Raw genomic sequence first — 20,958 nt, 5'->3', positions numbered from 1 at the left:
CATACCAGTAAGTCTTAAGTTTATAGGATTGTATGACTAGTCATTAATGTCTTGAATGTCAGCAGTTGAATTTTTAATCATAACTTTGATCTTTAGCATATCAACCGTTTTCTGTTGTCTTCGAATAAACATGGCTCTTAACACATTTTTATGAAGGCGGTATTTCTACTTGTGTGCTGTATTTTTCAGATTGAATTTGAACACTAATGAAATGCAAACATAATGGAAAAGGCTTTATAATTCTTATAAACTTGTTATAATACCCAAAACAGTTGTGTGAAATAGCTGTTCTAAAAACATGTGGATAGAAAAGGATTCCTAATATATTTCTAGTACATTTCGCCAAGTTTGGCCTGTCCACTTGTCATTTCCCATTTCCATCCCAGCCCCTTCCTTCCTGAGCTTGGGCCTCCAAGCCTAGGTTGTTCCATCATCCTAATAAATCATTTCTACCTTATCCTTCCTGACTCCAAATTCTTTATTTGCTGATATGTTCATTCATTCATTCATGTCTGTATTGAGGAGCTATTATGTTCCAGGTACTACTCTGTGCTCTTGGAATAACATAAATGAACAAAGCAGCAAAATTCCCTGCCTATGTGGAATTAATTATTGAATATGGAAAGTTAGTGGCTGGGATATAACCAGTGCCCTTGTAATTATATTGACAAGTGTTATATTTTGTTGAGGAGCCATACACATTTATAATATATTCATCATTTTTTCAAACACTTGATATATTTTTGTGTTTCTTCTTTATTCTAGATATAAACCACAATACTTCAGGATCCCATTATGAAAATTCAGAGCGGGGACCTGTGTCGTCTACAAGTGACTCTAGTACAAACTGTAAGAATGCTGTTGTGAACGACTCCCCTGAAAAAGAAGCATGGCCCTCAGCCCCTGGCAGTGATCCGGAGTTGGTTTCAGAATGTATGGATGCTGATTCTGCCTCCAGTTCTGAATCAGAGCGACCCATCACTATCATGGCTTCAGGGAGCACAGGTGGTGAAAATGATGGCCTTCGGAATAGCACTGGACTTGGATCCCAAAACAAGTTTGTGGTTGGTAGCAGCAGCAATAATGTGGGCCACGGAAGTAGCACTGGGCCGTGGGGTTTTTCCCATGGAGCCATAATAAGCACATGTCAGGCCTCTGTGGATGCTCCTGAAAGCAAATCAGAAAGTAGCAACAATAGAATGAATGCTTGGGGCACTGTAAGTTCTTCATCAAATGGAGGGTTAAATCCAAGCACTTTGAATTCAGCTAGCAACCATGGTGCCTGGCCAGTATTAGAGAACAACGGACTTGCCCTAAAAGGGCCTGTAGGGAGTGGTAGTTCTGGCATCAATATTCAGTGCAGTCCCTTAGGCCAGATGCCTAACAATCAGAGTATTAACTCTAAAGTGGGTGGTGCTTCCACCCATGGTACCTGGGGAAGCCTTCAGGAAACTTGTGAATCTGAAGTAAGTGGTACACAGAAGGTTTCATTCAGTGGTCAACCTCAAAATATTACCACTGAAATGACTGGACCAAATAACACTACTAACTTTATGACCTCTAGTTTACCAAACTCCGGTTCAGTACAGAATAATGAACTGCCTAGTAATACAGGGGCCTGGCGTGTGAGCACAATGAATCATCCTCAGATACAGGCTCCCTCGGTTGTAAATGGCACTTCCCTTTCTCACCTTAGCAATGGAGAGTCAAAAAGTGGAGGCTCTTACGGTACTACATGGGGTGCCTATGGTTCTAATTACTCTGGAGACAAATGTTCAAGCCCTAATGGCCAAGCTAATGGTGACACTGTGAATGCAACTCTAATGCAGCCTAGCATAAACGGGCCTATGGGCACTAACTTTCAAGTTAACACAAACAAAGGAGGCGGCGTGTGGGAGTCTGGAACAGTGAATTCCCAGAGTGCATCCTGGGGAAATGGTGCAAATTCTGGAGGAAGTCGAAGAGGGTGGGGAACTCCTGCACAAAACACTGGCACTAACACACCCAGCGTGGAGTGGAACAAACTGCCTGGCAACCAGCCTTCCAGTGACAGTGCAAATGGCAACGGTAAGAAGTTTACAAACGGATGGAAGTCTACTGAGGAAGAGGGTCAGGGTTCTGCCGCATCTCAGACAAATGAGCAAAGCAGCGTGTGGGCCAAAACGGGAGGTACAGTGGAGGGTGAAGGTAGTACAGAAAGCACTGGACGCCTCGAGGAGAAAGCGACTGGGGAAAATCAGAGTAGAGACAGAAGGAAGATGGATCAGCACACGTTACTCCAAAGCATTGTAAACAGAACTGACTTAGATCCACGTGTCCTGTCCAACTCTGGCTGGGGACAGACTCCTATTAAGCAGAATACTGCCTGGGATACAGAAACATCACCGAGAGGGGAGAGAAAGACTGACAATGGGACAGAGGCCTGGGGAAGCTCTGCAACACAGACTTTTAACTCAGGGGCGTGTGTAGATAAGACTAGCCCGAGTAGTAATGATACCTCATCTGTATCGGGGTGGGGAGAGCCCAAACCTGCTCTGCGGTGGGGAGATTCCAAAGGCTCAAGCTGCCAGGGGGGATGGGAAGATGACTCTGCTGCTACAGGAATGGTCAAGAGCAATCAGTGGGGGAACTGCAAAGAAGAGAAGTCCGCATGGAATGATTCGCAAAAGAACAAACAGGGATGGGGTGACGGACAAAAGTCAAACCAAGGGTGGTCCGTCTCTGCCGGTGACAACTGGGGAGAAAGGAGTAACCATTGGGGAGAGGCTAACAAGAAGTCTAGCTCAGGAGGGAGTGACAGTGATAGGTCTGTTTCTGGTTGGAATGAACTCGGTAAAACCAGTTCTTTTACATGGGGAAATAACATTAATCCAAATAATTCATCAGGCTGGGACGAATCTTCTAAACCGAATCCTTCCCAGGGATGGGGAGACCCTCCAAAGTCTAATCAGTCTCTAGGTTGGGGAGATTCATCAAAGCCGGTCAGTTCTCCAGACTGGAACAAGCAACAAGACATTGTCGGATCTTGGGGCATCCCGCCAGCGACAGGCAAACCTCCTGGTACAGGCTGGCTGGGAGGACCTATGCCAGCCCCAGTGAAAGAGGAAGAACCCACGGGCTGGGAGGAGCCATCCCCAGAATCCATACGTCGCAAAATGGAGATTGACGATGGGACTTCAGCTTGGGGAGATCCCAGCAAATACAACTACAAAAATGTGAACATGTGGAACAAAAACGTCCCAAATGGCAGCAGCCGCTCAGACCAGCAAGCACAGGTACACCAGTTGCTACCGTCTGCAGGTACCATCTCAAACAAAGAGGCGAGCAGTGGCTCCGGTAAGTTCTCGTTTTCTGCAGTCTTGATTGTTTCTCATAGTACTTCACGGTCGTCAATTGACTGTTTTTGGATGTGCACACAAACTTTTTTTTTTTTTTTCTTTTTTAACTTTAATCCAGGAGAAGTTTGTAGGAAAGAAGATTATGGGGAAGGTGTTACTGTTGGGAAATGGCTCTGCCTTTGGTAGTATTGGCTGTGAATCCCACGCACTCCATTCTCTATCTGGAAGGTTATAGAAGGCAGAATTGGAAAGGGGATGTCAAGTGGGAATACTGTACACTTTCCTCTCTCAGTTTTTCTGACTCGAGCTGTTAAATTTTGGTTTTATTATTTGACTATCCCCAGAAATAAAACAAGTACTTAAAAGTACAGTCCTCTAAAAATCTAGATACTGTAATTGGCCGTAGAAGGGATTTATTTAAGTAGGCATGTTGAATACAGCGTGTATGTATGTGACAATGACATTTTTCATTAGTTGTCATTGAGATGTACTGTCTTTTTAATGGAGGTTTCATTGAATAATAATCCTGTTGGATGTAGAGACAGAAGTATTTTCATGAACTAACGTTTCAGCGCCTAATTCTTTTTTCTGAGTATTATTAATTTAGATATAGTTCTTAGAAGAAAGGTATATGTATCTAAGGGGAAGGCTGTTGTGGTTCTTTTAAAACAATGTATTTATGGCTTGGCTTTGCCTTTGTTGATTATGGTTGGCTTTGGACAGCCTAATAAATTTTAAGAAGTGTTGTCCAGCGTATACAAGTAGGATGCCTACCTATCGTTAGTCTTATTAAATTACATTTTCCAGAACAGTGATGTTGAAGGGTTGTACTTATAGTAAAAGTTTTATACACATACTGTTACCCAGCTTGATCACCTGCTTGACTAGGTTTGACTCAGAATGACTTGGCTTTTCTAGGAATTAAATTCATCCTCAAAGGAGGATGACTTGCCATAATTAAGATTATTCAAAAGAATCTGCTGTGCACCTCGAGGACAGTTTTGAAAGAAGAGGTGAAAAAGAAGTGTAGTTAGATTATAATAATGGAAAATTATTTGTCTTCTTGACATAAAACAGAAGACATCCTTTTTGCCCATCACAGCATCATTATTTAATACACAAATGTGAAGGTCTTCTTTTGTTCCCCAAGTATTCCTTATTACCCCTTCAACCTGCTGATGACTTCTTTTCCCACACTTTCTAAAGGCTGGGGTGAGCCCTGGGGGGAGACTTCAACTCCAGCCACAACTGTGGATAATGGTACTTCAGCCTGGGGTAAACCTGTAGACAGTGGGCCTAGCTGGGGCGAACCCATTGCTGCGGCATCCAGCACATCCACGTGGGGCTCCAGCTCTGTTGGTCCACAAACATTAAGCAAATCTGGTAAGTTACTGATAATTCCTGGTTTCCGTTGGATAGCAGTGGTGATTCATTGACTGTAATTAAGTAATTGGATAACGTTTATGAAGTTGATAATGTATCCACATGTTACCGTAATTGTCAAGCAACTTTCATGCTATCCAGCGCAAGAGACTGAGTATAATAGTCATGGGGACACATATCCAAGCGGTCTGGCTCAGGTACCAGACAGGCCCCTAAATACTATACAGATAATGAGCAGAGTTCAGGAAGGACCCTTAATATTCAGACAGACATTGTTACTATTCTTCTAGGGATTCCAAAGACCAAGTATAGAGATGAGATACTTTCTGCTTCTGACCTGCATGCTGTACTTTTGGGCCATTCTCCTTAAAAATATGTATTAAGATGAATTTTTAAAAATTCCATTCATCCTCGAGTTCCTAAGCAAATACGAACATGAATGCCACCAATGTCCCATGTTTAGGAATCCTCTGATTTGTAAAAGCATGAGAAGTGTTTTATCGAAAATTTTACTAAACTTAAATTCTTGTTTAGCTTTTAGCTCAGTATATTACATACATTTTTGCCATGCAAACCTGGGAAGGGAAATAAAAGAGGGTTTTTAGGTTGTCCCCCAGCTCTCCCCCTTAATGAGTGCTCATCCTCCAGAAAGAACTGTTTGACTATAGCATGTTTCTTTTTGTCACAAATCCACAATCAGGGCCAAAATCTATGCAAGACGGCTGGTGTGGTGATGATATGCCCTTGCCTGGAAATCGCCCCACTGGCTGGGAAGAGGAAGAAGATGTAGAGATTGGAATGTGGAATAGTAATTCATCTCAAGAGCTTAATTCATCTTTAAATTGGCCACCATATACAAAGAAAATGTCTTCGAAGGTAAACATTTCAAGGGCAAAGCCCTTGAAACTTTAAATTCCAAAGGTAGTTTCCCCACAGAAGATAACGTGCTTGCCTGCACGTTTATGGTAGTCAGTATAGTCCACGCAATCCCCAACTTAGGTAGAGCTTCCTGTGTGGGCAGCCATCTAGAGAGACCTAGGACCACAGGAAGGTCCTTTCTGCCCACTGCTACAGCTTGGCATCTCTCTCCTCCTCCTCCACCAGTGCTACCTGGGACAACCCCTCACCCCAGGATGGTGCCTGCAGTGGGGAGGATGAAGAGAAGGGCAAATCTACATGTTGATTCCTCCTATCACACTGCCAGTTCATCTCCCATTCCACCTCCTCACCTGGAGCCCCGAACCTCCACGTTACCCAGAGTTACCATGCTCCTTATTCGTCCCCCATCTTCGTCCCTTCTCTACTCAGTAAGGTCCTGGGACAGAGGTCCCTAGGAATGAGTAGAGTGTTTGGTTTTGCTTTTATATGGACAAACCTTATTCCAGACCTGGCTCTACATCAGAATTGTAAGGCATTTGTTAGAAGTATAATTTCCTATACTCTAGGCCTACTGTTGTTTTGGAAATTGAACCAAGTTTCTTATTCTCAACGAGCTCTCCAAATGTTTCTGATGCAGAGCCAGGTTTGAGAAGACTAGTGTCAGATTTTCTTGGGGCCCATTTTCAAAATATGTGCTTAGTCCCCCCAGGTGATTCTGATATATCCTTTCCAACCTGTTTGAGAATGAATTCTTTTTGAGGGACCTAAGAAGTCAGATACCAGTAGCTCATGGCCAGGGTCCCTCCCTTTTGAGCCTGGGATTCTAAGTCTAGGACCTGCCAGTTTCATTTTTAAGACTTTTCTTCATTGGGCTACAATTGCCTATTGCCTCAGCATATAGTGTATGAATCGTTTTCCCATATTTTACATAAATCATTTGATCCCCATAACCTTCTGAGGTAGAATACTGATAAGGAATTTGAAACTGGAAAAGGTGGTGGCTTGCCCAGAGTTGCATAACTAGTAAGTGACAGAGCAGGGATTTAAGTTTAGGTCTTCCAGTTCCAAACCCTGTGTTCTTCCCACTGGACCATGCTGTTTTGTGACTTTGTCTTTCCTTACAGGGTCTGAGTGGCAAAAAAAGGAGAAGGGAAAGGGTGTGTAGCCTTTTTACTCTTTCTCCTTTGTTTCTACTAGTAAAAATCTTTTAGAAAGCAACTGCAAATATTTATTTAGCCTCTGCTGTGTGCCAGGTACTGTGCTTAGTGCTGGGGGTTCAGAAACACTAGGATAAGCGCATACTTCAGGGAGCTCAGGGTTCCGTATGGGGGTGTGAGCAGTGCTCTAAGGAGTGTTAGCTCGAGTTTCGAGGATGCCTGGGAGTGGGATGTGTTAGGAAAAGTGGTAGCCCGAGATACAGAATGTGGGGGGGAAGAGGTGACAGTCTACTCCACAGTTAGATTAGGGGCAGATACTAAAGTGTTTTCAGTACGATGCCAGATAATTTGAACTTTATTTAGCATAATGTATGGAGCCAATCAAATTGAATAAAAGGCAGCATCGGTTTGGTTTTTAAAATTGGAAGAAAGACCAAAGTTAGTGATCTTATTTAGGAAATGTCTGCATTCATTCAGGTTAGAAAGGACGGCCTGAATTAGGAAGCAGAAATAAATATTTAGTAGAAGGGACTGATGTGAGAGACACTTGGGATTAAAGAGACAGATCTTAGCAACCAGTTAAGTATGGGGTGGGGGTAAAAGAGGAAAAGGAATCAAAGTCAACTTCACAGGCCTTGGAAAGGGTTAGATGCTTGCTTCAGAGACCTGCTTTCAAGGGGAAATTACGAAGCTGTGTTCTGTTCCGCAGTCAGAAGGAACAGGTAGTAGCAACGGGATAGGGAAATTATGGCAACAAGCTGAGAATGGTTCTGTGATCATTTATGGGCGGCCTTGGTCTCTATGGCTTCCAGCCTCCCTGTCTACCAAGCTGCTAATCATGGACCATTTGTTCTCTCAGCTCATGTTTCCAAGTGGTTTCCGTACCTTCCATACCCCAACCAGCCACAGAAAGCCAACACCAAGAAGGAAGAATCCCAGCTTTAGTTGCTGCTGGGGATATTGTGTTCTTGGCAACATAAATTGGAATTTTAAAATACTCTTTCGTATGGAAACATATGGTGTTTTTTCAGTACAGTGCACATAGCATAATTAAATTATGGTTTTAATTGGTTTCTTTGGACTAACCTGAGAGCCTAGTGACTATTTTTACTTTGCTTTGGTGTGAGAATTCTACAGATCCAAATTATAATTAATTTTTTAGAACACAGTCCACTTGTACATTGGAAACTGTCTGATGAACAGTTCTCCATTATCCAGAGGACCTGTTTACTTTCTGTGGGTCATCAAGGCCCTTTGCTTCTGTCTTTTCCTTCTGACTGCTTGCCCTTAGAGATTTCTCTGTGCATTACAGCTATACCAGAGGACTGGAGCAAAGGAAGTTGAAAATCAAATAAGTTGATTTTTAATTATTAACAACTCGGTGAGAAGAGTTGGTTGGAGGAGAAATTATTGGCTAAAAATGAGAGTTGGGAATTGTCTTGAAGTTTAATTAATCCATCACTATACCCAGATAAATAGAGATGGCCATGGCATCTTTCTGCTCTTTTATTTTACAAAGGGAATGATGAAAGGTGGAAACAAACAAGAAGAAGCATGGATAAATCCATTTGTTAAACAGTTTTCAAATATCAGTTTTTCGGTAAGTATGTTTTTTCAGCAACCTCCTCCCCTTTTAATGGTTCATAAACTTACCCTGATTTCATTTTTTTTTCTTTAATTGTTCGCTGAGTCGTTATGAATATGCTGAGGTTAGAATAAAATTTTCCATGAGTTCTTTATTTTTATAGTTAGAGCTAAAAATACTGATCACATATCTTTTATTATTTTTTATCATGTTAGGCAGTGTTCATTGCCTAACATGTTTTATGTTCCACTTAAATTTCACAAATAAGGAAATAGTAAAATGCTTCACTTTTATTTTCGTTTGCAAGTTAAGCTCAACTAACAAGCTACTTTTTTCGTTTTCAGAGAGACTCACCAGAAGAAAATGTACAGAGCAATAAGATGGACCTTTCTGGAGGTAAGAAAAAATTAAATCAACTTGAGTTTCATATTCATCATTGATAGGGAGACTCACTTGTGACGTAATCCAATTGAAAAAGCATTGACCTCAACCAGGAGAGGGAGCTCTGGGTTTCTGCCTCAGCGTTCCTGTTCTCTGGTGTATATGAGAATGTGGGGATTATGCGATTTGGTGTGCCTTTTAAAGTGTAAATCACTGTGCAAATCTAAGCTAATGGTACTGTTAGTCTTTGGTTACTGCAGATGTAGTCCTGTCAAGAATAAGTTATCCAGGTTGGGTGAGACAGTCTTCTTAATTTAGGGAACACTTTTACAAAGGCCCAGATACAATGACAGAAACATCTGAAGCCATATTGGAGAAATGGCAAGTAGTTCCATGTAGTTGAAGAATAGATAGATATAAATTGACTATGGTGGTGGGAGTGTGGTGGTAGTAAAAGCTGTACCTAGGTGGATTTGCTAGAAAACTAGGTGGGTTCTAAATCATGTGGCACTTGGGTGTCTGAGCTTTATTCTGAAAATAAGAGATTAAAGAATTGTAAGCAAGAGAATGAAATGATTTGGATTTATGTTTTAGAAAAATAGTCATGGCTGTAGATCGAAAATCTTGGGACAGAAAACATTAGCAGCGGAGGAAGACTAAAAGTTACTAAATATAGCAAACCAGTTAGAGATTTTGTTGCTGTAGCTGGTGAGAATTTTCATAGCTCTAAGCTAAGACAGTTGGTGGGAAGAATCTTAATTCAGTGGAGATATAGGGATCACAATCAGTAAAAGTTGATCATTTATTTGAACCAATTTGTTACAGAGGATGAGCACAAGGGTGTGGTAAGAGATAGTTCCCAGCCTCCTTGTCTGGACAGTTGTGTAGGTGGTCGTGTTACTGGTTTAGTCTAAGTCCAGATGGAGGAGAGGGACCGTATAGTAATTTGAACAGGCAAAGTTTAATACAGATGTAAAGAATTACTGTTAGATTGATGAGGGATTGGCTAGGAAGAGATAATAACAGGCCCACCTAAGAATATATGGATAGCTGATACAAGAAGTAACCTAGAGACTAAATTGTAAAAGTCAACTTTCAGCAGCTTAAAAATGCAGAAAGCAAAGAGAAAGAAGAAAATGGCCTGCACAGCTAACAGATAGATAAGCAGTAGGTAGCACGCAGAATTGTTACTTATTGGGTGAAGTGGTGAGAGAAGCCGCTTCTGCTTTCACCTTTGGACTCCTGCTGCGTCCTTTTAGGGTGTTGCCTCTCAGCTTGCTTTGCACCCAAGTCTTCAGTAACCACTTGTACCTTTCAGTTTGGCTAGCTACTTTCGGGTGATGTCTGTGGTAAGACCAGTTAAGCGCATTATTAGTCTTTTCTTTGCTATGAAATGAGTTCTTGATCAGACAATGCTGTGAGGAGTGATGGATAAGGCCTCTGTGAGACCATGGATGGTAAGGGGGGGGGAAAAATCCATATCCAGAATATGTGTCTGTTCCTACGAGGACAAGGCTCTGCCTCCTGCATGACTCACTGAATGGCAAGAGAAGTTGCTGGGATGCTATGTTGTTGGAACTTGCTGGCAATCTACCCTTCTAGGGTGCTGGGACAAGCTTCTCATGGAGGGCTGTGTCCCCATAGACGCTCTGCTACAGAGCTGCTTGGAGGTATTTGGGAATGGTGGGAGAAGGCCTCAAGTGAGGCTCACCACCCTGAACTGCAAGGGTAAGGCACAGGAGAAGCTGAAGCACTGCCAGAGCCTCCAAGAGCAAGTAGGCAAAACTTCTGCCTGCAGCGTCTCTCCAGTGCCCCTTGCTGATAAAACCTCAGTGCCAGTTGGCAAAGGAAGAAAATGTAGAGCCCAGATACAGTTTCAGAGAGCAGTCAACAAGGGTGAATTTGGAGCTGAGAGACAATGAACCAGTGACTGGCTGTTGTTTGAGATAGGAAATATATAATGGGTTGGACAGACAAGATTGCTGAGTTCAAAGTTGCTATGAAAACCATGTGATGATATCCAATAACTAGTAAAAACAAATCTGGGTGTGGAGCTTATAAAAGGTAGGGCTGGAGATAATAAGTATAATTAATTAGACATTAATGGTAGTACAGCTTCAAAAATAGGTTGTGGAGGGAATTCCCTGCCAGTCCAGCAGTTAGGACTCTGCATTTTCACGGCCATGGACCTAGGTTCCTGGTTGGGGAAGGTCCTGCAAGCTGCGTGGTATGGCCAAAAAATTTAAAATTTTAACAAAAGGGGGGGTTGACAAGAGGATTAGAGTGATGGACCAAGGACAAAGTCCAGGGGCAAAAAATGGCGTTTAAGGAAAGAGGAGAAATGGAACAAGTGATTGTCTTGGTATGGATTTGACCTTGGAGGTTAGGAGAGGTATCATTGGTAACTTAACCAAGGGCTAAGGGCCTTTTTATACAATTGGTCAAGGGAAGGCTGCTACATTTGGAGCTCAGGTGGTTTCTGAAGTGATGCCAAATGGTTGGAGGAATGGTTTGGGGAGAGGATATATCACACTACTTTTTTAAAAAAGATTTTATTAGGTAGGCAGAGATAATGTGGATTTTTAGGAAAGAACAACTTAGAGATTTGAGAGAAGAGTTGCCTAGGTTAGATGTCAAAAGTGAGGAAAAGAGTTGAAAATGGCTATTTTGGATGTTTCGGTGAATTAACAGAGGGAAAGAGAACAGGGAAGAATTTGTTGCAAATGCTTATTGAAGAATACTTTCCTTTTGGTGGCTCAGACGGTAAAGAATTTGCTTGCAATGCAGCAGCCCCAGGTTCAATCCCTGGGTTGAGAAGATCCCATGGAGAAGGGAATGGCAACCCACTCCGGTATTCTTGCCTGGAGAATCCCATGGACAGAGGAGCCTGGTGGGCTACAATTTATGGGGTCACATGACTGAGCAACTGTACTTCCCTTTGTTAAAAATTTTCCCTTTCCACTCGCCTAAAACGAGGGTGGTAAAGGCGGGTGTGTCGTGGTGGTGGCTCCAGCAGCAGCTCTCAGAGGAGGACGCAGTTGCGAAGAAATTGTGGGTGAGATCTGAGGATGGAGCCTAAGGAACCAGGAAGTGGACTGCAGTTTTAACAAGTTGAAAACCAAGGTCTCAAGTGTGTGTGACTAGGAGAGTAGAGACACTGCATCTGAGCCCCATGAAGATCGAAGGGCAAGATCGTGCTTGGTTTCTCCAGTTAGAAGTGACGAAGGGGCACTCAAGTGACGGTGCCCAGCAGGCAGTTGAAGATGTGCCACTGAGCACAGGCGTCAAGTCAGGGTAGACATTGGTATTTGAGGGTTACCTTGATGGTGAATAAGCCTAAGGGAGGCCAGTTTGAAGAGAGTTGAAAGACTGAGACCTTGAACGTACTGAGTACATCCCAACATCAAAGAAACACAAAGAAGTGGCTCAGCTATGGAGAGAGGAGGACTCAGGAGGCATAATATGGTAAGGATGTGAAGTCAGAGCTTTGTTTAGGATGGTAGCCTGGGAGCTGGCTGTTTCAAGCACAGATTTTTGATAGACACAGGGATGCCATGAGAGGAGGTCGTATTTACTGCAGAGAAGTCAGCAGAGCAAGCCCTTAGGGAGGGGAGATCTTTCCCATCTGCTGAGTGGGGTGATGGCAGTAGAGCCGTCAGCATTCAGTGAGATGCGTGTTCACAGCGGTGCCTGGCACACCGAGAGCAGCTACTGGGTGATGGCTGGTCCTGGTGCTGTTCCTGCTGTTGGTTACTGGAAACTATGTGGCTATTATAAAATGAAGCACATGTGAGATGACCAGCAATGTCTTGCCTTTCTGTTTACTAGTGTGGTTTCAAGTTACTTGGTTCAATAAAATAATAGCGTCTGCTAACCCCAACTTGTGAGGAACGTAAGATTCGTTAAGTGCTAGTGCGCTTTGCACATGTCGAGGCAGAAGCCATTTTGGTTTGGAAGTGAGTGTTTCTCTTTCTGTTGTAAATTTATCTGAAACTAAGTAGGTTAATTCTCTTCCTACTTGATGACATAATTTCCTGCATTTGTTAGGAATGTTACAAGACAAACGAATGGAGATAGATAAACATAGCCTAAATATTGGTGATTACAATCGAACGGTCGGGAAAGGCCCTGGTTCTCGGCCTCAGATTTCCAAAGAGTCTTCCATGGAGCGCAGTCCTTATTTTGATAAGGTAAGTTGTCTGTCTGTTTTCTGTCTTGTTTTACCCCTGTGGCCAAGAAAGCAATACACTTAATAGCATAATTTTTCATTAATAGTTTAGAACATTTAATATAATATGAAGGGTTATAACCCAGTTCCAAATATTACTGGACGTGTAGTTCATTGTCCTTTTATGTTGCAGTTGATTACAGGGATCGTATTTATATTTTCCTCTTAACCCCGTGAAATATGTTTGGTTCTTTTTGTGTGCTCTAGAATTAACACTAATCTGATCTCTTCTGTTTTCTACCTGTTTCCTGTTGATGCTGGAATGTCATGTGACTTCTCTCCTGTTGCTGCAATGATTTCTCCCTTCCACTTGTTTGCTTGGCTGGTGTTGCACGTCTTTCTGTCTGTCCAATCAGGATGGCATTGTAGCAGATGAATCCCAAAACATGCAGTTTATGTCCAGTCAAAGCATGAAGCTTCCCCCTTCAAATAGTGCACTACCTAACCAGGCCCTGGGCTCCATAGCAGGGCTGGGTATGCAAAACTTGAATTCTGTTAGACAGGTAAGTCCACACGTGTATTTCAGGCTCTCTGTTGATTTGTATAAGTAATAAGAGCTCTCTTTCATGTAGTTGCTGTGTTTAAGTCAGAATTACAGTGTGTGGTAATGGGATGTTAGTCCCTGAAGAATCCCAGTGTCATTTGGTGGTGGTGGTTTGTTTCCATAGAATGGCAATCCCAGTATGTTTGGTGTTGGAAACACAGCAGCACAACCCCGGGGCATGCAGCAGCCTCCAGCACAACCTCTCAGTTCATCTCAGCCTAGTCTCCGTGCTCAAGTGCCTCCTCCATTACTCTCCCCTCAGGTAAGTAAGCTTTTCCACTATATTCTCTACTGTTTACCTGGAGTAGAACCTCAAAGAAATTGATATTTGAATGAGATGACTGGTTGGTCGTCGGATTATTTATTTGCCACTTTGAGATGCAGCTAATTTGGAATGAGTTATTATTACAAAGGGTGGTGGGTAGGGTGGAGCAAATGAGTCAAAGACAATTTAAATCTCAAATCTATCATTCTCTTTCATAAAATACCTTGAGGGGAGGATGACAGTAGCAATATGAATTGACTGGCTAAGGATTCATCACTATCACTTTTTACTTAACCCATGAAAATACATGGGAACAATAGATTAATGAAGCCAGAAAAAACAACCCCCCCCCCGCCTTAATAATCCACAAATGTAATTGCTCTACTGATATTTTAAAACACATAGTATGTTTTGTGAACTTGAGTTTATTTTATCAACATAGTTAACTTACCATTGTGATCCTCAGGTTCCAGTTTCATTGCTGAAGTATGCACCAAACAACGGTGGCCTGAATCCGCTCTTTGGCCCTCAACAGGTAGCCATGCTGAACCAGCTATCCCAACTAAACCAGCTTTCTCAGATCTCCCAGTTACAGGTAAGTAGAATAGAATAACAGCCTTATTCAGTGTACATTCATTGTCTACTGTAAACGCCACACTCGAGTCTGTGCAGAGAGTGTTTTTCAGTAGACAGAGCAGACATAGTCGTGGCCCTCAGGGAGCTTCTAGTCTCTAAGTGAAGGCAGATGGTAAACTGGAAGGGCAGGATGCGGTGTGAGCAAGCCCAGCCAAGTCTGGAGTGGCCATGGGAGTAGGATGATTGGGAAACGTTTACCTGATGAACTGGAAGTTTAGATTGATCAAAGGACTCAATCCACCAGAATGGCTGGAGGCCAGAGAGTCCAAACAAGAGATGTTACTGGATGAGGCAGGGCTTGTTGGCATCGACTAGATGGAGCCATGCCTTTCTAGGTCCCTCTGCCACAGTCACTCTGCGGCACGCTTGTCTGTGATGATGTGATGCTCACAACCTGTTTGCACTTTTCCTTCCAGCGATTGTTAGCGCAGCAGCAAAGGGCGCAGAGTCAGAGAAGCGTGCCTTCTGGGAACCGGCAGCAGCAAGACCAGCAGGTAGGTGTGATCCTTCCCCTTGCTTTGCTCACACTCCACTTTGATCAATTCCATTGTGACAAGGCAGTTGAAATGCCTTTATTAAAATATAATGGAAAACATTAAGTCTTCTGTCTGCCTGGAAGTCTTATTAACTGGTGGACAGTGATTCTTCACCTTCCTGATGAGAAGGAACTGAATTCAAAAATGAAGGGGGGATTGAAGGTATCCGTAAAGACTTCTCTCCCCAACTTTTCCCAATCATTTTGTCGTTTTAAGGGTCGACCTCTTAGCGTGCAGCAGCAGATGATGCAACAATCTCGTCAACTTGATCCAAACCTGTTGGTGAAGCAACAAACTCCGCCATCTCAGCAACAGTCACTCCATCAGCCAGCCATGAAGTCTTTCCTTGAAAATGTCATGCCCCACACTACACCTGAGCTGCAAAAAGGGCCATCACCAATAAATGCTTTCAGCAACTTCCCTATAGGTGGGTTTCTCCTTGGCCAAAAGCCTTGGGCTGGTGCTTGGTGATCACAAGTTGACCTCTTGCTTTCTGACCTGTCCAGTTTTTCTCTCATGAGCACCACGTGGTTCTTTAGCTGCTCTGGCTCTGAGTGGCCACTCTGCTTCTAGCGTTAGCCTCTCTTACTTTAGGAACGTCTCTCTCTGTTTAAGAAAATCACACGGTTCACAAAGCCCATGCCCAGGTGGTGCAGTGGTAAGAATCCGCCTGCCAGTGCAGGAGATGCAAAAGACGTGGTTCGATCCCTGGATCAGGAAGATCCCCTGGAGAAGGAAATGGCAACATGCTTCGATATTCTTGCCTGGGAAATCCCACGGACAGAGGAGCCTGGTGGGCAGCAGTCCATGGGGTCAGAGTCAGATGCTTGTTTGAAATGAGTTAACATATATATATTTCTTTTTAATACTCAGATATCTTCATTATAGGATATGAAGGGGAGGGGAGGACTGAAATTATTAGAGCACACCAGAGAAATTTTGAGCTTTGCTGCTTGGAACAGTCACATCTGAAATTTTAACTATTGTTTAAATGTTTACAATAAATTACTGGCATAAATGTAAAAAATAGGGATGAGAGAAGAAATTGCTTTTATTGCATTTACATTTGCTTCCCCCAGGCCCTCTTTTCTTATTATGTCTCCAGGTTTTTTGTTCCCTCTGGGAATTTCAGGTTTATATGTCTTCTTCCTTAGGTCCTTTTTCTTCTTGTGCCTTTGAATATCTTTTGACCTTTGATCATTCACACCCTGTTTGTTTCCCTTTTTCTTTCTCTTTTGTAAACCAGCTGCTTTGGTTACTAGCCCAACTTTGTTGAAGATGTTCAGTTAACTGGCATGTTCTAGGCTGTGGGCGGAGGTTGGGCCTGCTGTTATTCCTGCTCCCGTTTCATGTTGGCTGGACCTGATACATGACTCAGCTCTCCCTGGTTTCGCTATGGACTCAGCTAGGACATTGATGGAACTTTGAGTTTTAGGAGTTGTTAGCAGTCTTTTTACATTCCTTTGTCTGTTAGGCGAATACCATAGAAGCCATGTCCTCCCAGAGACAGCAGTATGGTGATAAAAGAATACTCAGGTGAACACTGAGAGGTTTTGGTCTCACTAGTAAAAGGAAGTGACTCTCACTGTGTGATTACATACTGAGCATATAGATTGGGCCACTGAGGAGATAAGTTTCTAAATAAGCAATTTCTTATCCTGGCTGGCCTTAGAGCAGGAGACTTCTCCCTGATTAAGGAAGTCTGCTTTAACCCAGGCAAGCGCCAGTGTGGTTGTCTAAATCAGGCACTGGCAAACTACAGCCCATTGGTCAAATTTGTCTCGCTGCCTGATTTTGTAAATAAAATTCTATTGGAACACAGCCATGTCCTTTTGTTAATGTATTTCCTAGCTGCTTTTGTGCTACAACAGAGTTGCATAAAGACACTCGGGCCATGTGACCGACTGAGTCTAAGATATTTATTGTCTAAACCTTGACCTAAAAAGCTTTCATACTACTGGGTCTAAATGATGAGTCCAGAGGGCAGTAAATTTAATTACTTTTTCCAAATAGGGGTGATATTAGCGAATTTATATTATTAAACTTTTAAGTTTGACCTAGTATCACATGGACTCTCCACCAGACTCAGTATCTAAAAACCATTTATTTTGAAACTTTAGATTAAAAGAACCATTTGGATGTATTAAACAAAGATTCTGGTTCTTGCTGAAAAGTTTTCTTTTTTTAAATTTATTTCCTTTTTTTTTGATGGCATGCGGAATGTAGTGTAGATTTCAGCACTGGAAAGATTTAAGCAGAGAAGTAATAGAACCTCACATACTTTTTAAGAACTCATTTTGGCTTACTTTTCATTGTGTGCCCATTTATATGCTTTTAATTTCTTACCCTGTGCATACTTCAGCTAAAGAAAACATCTATCATCAATTCTGGTTTTTTTGTTTGTTTGTTTGTTTGTTTTTGGACTCACTGCATGACTTGTGGTATCTTAGTTCCCAAACTAGGGATCAAACCTGTGCCCCCTGCAGTAGAAGCAGGGAATTGGGAAGTTTTCATTTTTAACGAGCATCTCAGATTATTCTGTAGATGATGGTCCCCAGTATCACACTTCAAGAAATACTGGCTTAATGGTCAGTGACTAAGATAGAAATTTCCATCTTTGTTCCAAGAGAATATCTAAGGCCGATATGTGTCACAAGCAAATCAAGTAAGTTGCGCCTTGGGATATGAAAGTCTTGCCCTTAGGTACAGTCCTGCACTTACAGCAGGACAGTCTTACTTTTAAATAATAGTGTCCTTTGGTGGGTAAGGCAGTTGAAAATTGTTATTAGCAAAAGTTAGCAACTGAACATGATCATTTGTAATTCTTCATGCATGGTACTCTTGGGAAGTTCCTAAAGAGATATATTTTAGTAGCTAAACAAATACTTGGCTGCCTTAGAATTTTCTCTTATTTTGCCAAGGAATTTAAAAATAACCAAAATTATAAGAGTAGTTTTCCACAGTTAATCCAAGTATAGTACTGACAGTTTTGTGGTTTAAAAATGTATATTGAGTATTAGCTAGCTCTTTAGAATTTCTGTGTATTGCTTTCTCTGGTACCCTAGCCAGGCTCTTTCTTCTGACGACGTTTCTGCTTGACCTTGGCCAGGAGCCCAGAGTATCTGTCCTGCCTGCCTTGCCTTTGTCCATAATCATTTGGCTGTGCCACGTTTGCAGGATATTTATTAAGGAACATTGGACAGGATTGAAAACATTAGATTAACTGCATATGTTTTTCTAGAAAATGAAAGTTGTGGTACCATAAGGAGGATGTGCTATATTTTTATAAAGTGGTTTTTTAAAATTGTTATCTATTTTTAGGCTTGAACTCAAACTTGAATGTAAATATGGATATGAACAGTATTAAAGAGCCACAGTCAAGACTAAGGAAGTGGACTACAGTGGACAGCATTTCTGTGAACACATCTTTGGATCAAAACTCCAGCAAACATGGTATAAGATACATTCTTATATTCTGACTTTTTAAAAACTGTCAAATTCTAAATTTAGACCTTATTTTTAAATATATATTTTCATAGCTAAATTCTCTTAAGAACCTTTCCTCATTATTAAAAAAGTACTTTATTAGTTATTGAATCTTAGTTAAAATAAGACCTTTATTGTGCTATTGTGAAAAATAGAGGTCAGAGTACACATTTATTTTTTTACTTATTCCCTCTTTAGATGGTCATTTAGTTTTTTGCTCTTATTTTACTGTTTTAATATTCTGCTTAACCTGATGTAAGGGATCAAAGACGTCTACCATTAAAAGAAGACAAAACTTGATTTCTGATAGTTTCTTATCCATTCATTTAGTAGATGTTAATGAAATATTTTCTTTCTAAGAACTGTGCTCAACCACCTGGAGTACATAGATACACGTGTACATATGTGCATACGATTGAGTATGCAAGTAAAAGTACTTGCCCTGAAGGGGCTCATTATTTGGTAGCAAAAATAAACATATAAACAACTTTAGTTTGCTGTGACAGGTGCTCTGAGAATTAATACGTATAAAAGGATAAACAGTATAAGAATGTAACTCCATTGGAAAAGTGAGTAAGGAATAACGAACCATGGGTGTGGCGGGTCTACAAAGGCTTTAAACAGGGGCTTCTCTGAACCGAGTCTTGGAGAGTTTACCAAAGAACTGGAGAAAGAACAACATGGAGAGGGTAGCATGAGAAAAGTTCAGAGACAGGATAGCCTGGTGAGTTCTGCCGCACGAGCATGTCTGGGGGTTGACAGCCTGCAAGAGAGGGGGAGCAGGGTACAGCTGCAGTAGCAGGCATGGAGCCGTCAAGGAAAACTTCTGTGCCTGAAAAATCACTCTAAAGCTGAAACGCGTGGCCGCCTAAAGATGCCCAGGCTTAAAGGAACCAGAGTGAGAAAGGGGGAAACAGACATGAGAAGAGGGAGTGCATTGAAGGGAGCGTTAGAATTAAGGACAAAGGGACTGGGTAACTAACTTCGCTCATTGTGCAAATACACGATTATCTGTAATGCGCCTCCTGTGTTTATCTCCTTCCTCGGTCTAATCTTATACCTCACCCTGGGCTCAAGGGTCATTCTCAAGAAGCTTCCTCCAGGCTTCGTGCTGGAATAGCACCTCTTATGCATATCTGTCTTATGTTAGTATCCATCTAGGCCAGTACTCTTGCCTGGAAAATCCCATGGACGGAGGAGCCTGGAAGGCTGCAGTCCCCGGGGTTGCTGAGGGTCAAACACTTTTCACTTTCATGCATCGGAGAAGGAAATGGCAACCCACTCCAGTATTCTTGCCTGGAGAATCCCAGGGACGGGAGAGCCTGGTGGGCTGCCGTCTGTGGGGTCACACAGAGTCAGACATGACTGAAGTGACTTAGCAAGCAAGCAAGGCCTGTCTCCATCACAGGGAGGAGTGAGTCTGTGCTTTGCTTATCTAGTCCCATTGAGCACATTGCAGCGCTCGGGGAACCTTTACTAGGTGAAAGGATGAGTGGATGATAATGCAGTTATTGGTAGAGGAAATGTAGGAAGTGAAACAGGCCTGCTGGGTCAGATAATGGATTGATTTTAGAATGTGGTGATAATATTTTGGAAATAGCTCAACATGGACAAGCCCAGTAGAGGCCTAGTATTCAGAAGAAAAATCTGGGCTGGAGTAAGATTTGGTGTTCATCAGAATGTTGATGTCACGGACATGGACGAGGTTGCCCAGACTGATGGACCATAGAAGGGAATATGGACAGAGTCTTGGAGCCAGTAGGAATAGAGAAACCTGGAGGAGAACGGGTGGAGAGATAGGATGCGGAGACCCAGAGAAGTGTTGCTACCATATGATTGTCTGCCTTCTCGTTAAAATAAATGTTTCCATGTCTGCTTCACATGTCTGAGCCTCAGCTTCTTTGTAAAAATGAAATGCTTCCTTCCTTGCCGTGCTGTTGTAGGTGTTGTATGTATCATATTCTCAAGCGCTTGGTATGCCTACCCAGGGCATGCTGGTACATAGCGTGCGTTGTATAAACGGCGTGTCGTCATGCAGCATAGGTTTTGAAGTCAGACTTGGGATTTGATCCTAGTTCGTGCATAGTGTTTGCATCTGTGAAGCGGAAAGGAAGCATCGTAGGACTATTGAGGATTGAATGAGATAACATAAAGCTCCTGTCTCACTGCCTGGCATGAGACATGCAAGTGGTGGGTGGTGGTATCTTTTATTACTGTTTTTCATTCAATTCAATTAGTAACTTTATATTTTGTACTTTATCTTCTCTTTTTTTAAACTTTTATCTGCTTTTTATCATTTTTTTACCATGCACTTTATTGTTTAATTCTGCATAAACCTGGAATGTGAGCAGTGAATTTTGAAGTTTTTTAGTAAATAGCTTAAACAGTAAATACTTTTATACCTGTATACCTAGCAGTCTAATGAACATATTCTAGTAACATTCTCTTCAGAATAAAGAGGAAGTTGATGCTTTTCGTTTACTTCAGTGTAAGTTCCTATTCTTTTTTCTTAATATAGAGTTGATGTACAGTATTACTAA

General features: G+C 42.1%; 1 protein-coding gene across 10 annotated transcripts in view; it reads left to right on the top strand.

Annotated features, from left to right (window-relative positions):
- TNRC6A (trinucleotide repeat containing adaptor 6A) overlaps positions 1 to 20,958 on the top strand; it is a 96,415-nt gene that overhangs the window by 60,363 nt on the left and 15,094 nt on the right. For 8 of the 10 annotated variants that reach the window (XM_044935786.2, XM_006071153.4, XM_044935780.2 and 5 more), the window contains 13 exons: positions 766 to 3,336; positions 4,545 to 4,721; positions 5,422 to 5,597; positions 6,725 to 6,757; positions 8,277 to 8,357; positions 8,687 to 8,738; positions 12,771 to 12,913; positions 13,308 to 13,454; positions 13,620 to 13,757; positions 14,227 to 14,355; positions 14,813 to 14,890; positions 15,149 to 15,359; positions 18,254 to 18,385. In XM_044935786.2, the coding sequence (XP_044791721.2) occupies positions 766 to 3,336; positions 4,545 to 4,721; positions 5,422 to 5,597; positions 6,725 to 6,757; positions 8,277 to 8,357; positions 8,687 to 8,738; positions 12,771 to 12,913; positions 13,308 to 13,454; positions 13,620 to 13,757; positions 14,227 to 14,355; positions 14,813 to 14,890; positions 15,149 to 15,359; positions 18,254 to 18,385 (4,068 nt within the window). The remainder of the gene's footprint in view (positions 1 to 765; positions 3,337 to 4,544; positions 4,722 to 5,421; positions 5,598 to 6,724; positions 6,758 to 8,276; positions 8,358 to 8,686; positions 8,739 to 12,770; positions 12,914 to 13,307; positions 13,455 to 13,619; positions 13,758 to 14,226; positions 14,356 to 14,812; positions 14,891 to 15,148; positions 15,360 to 18,253; positions 18,386 to 20,958) is intronic. The other 2 variants (XM_044935784.2, XM_044935782.2) reach the window with 2 other exon arrangements.

The sequence above is a fragment of the Bubalus bubalis genome, chromosome 24 (genome assembly GCF_019923935.1).
Source record: "Bubalus bubalis isolate 160015118507 breed Murrah chromosome 24, NDDB_SH_1, whole genome shotgun sequence".
NCBI classification, from domain to species: Eukaryota; Metazoa; Chordata; class Mammalia; order Artiodactyla; family Bovidae; genus Bubalus; species Bubalus bubalis.
The sequence above is the reverse complement of the archived record's forward strand: the minus strand, read 5'-3'. Positions and strand labels throughout refer to the sequence as shown.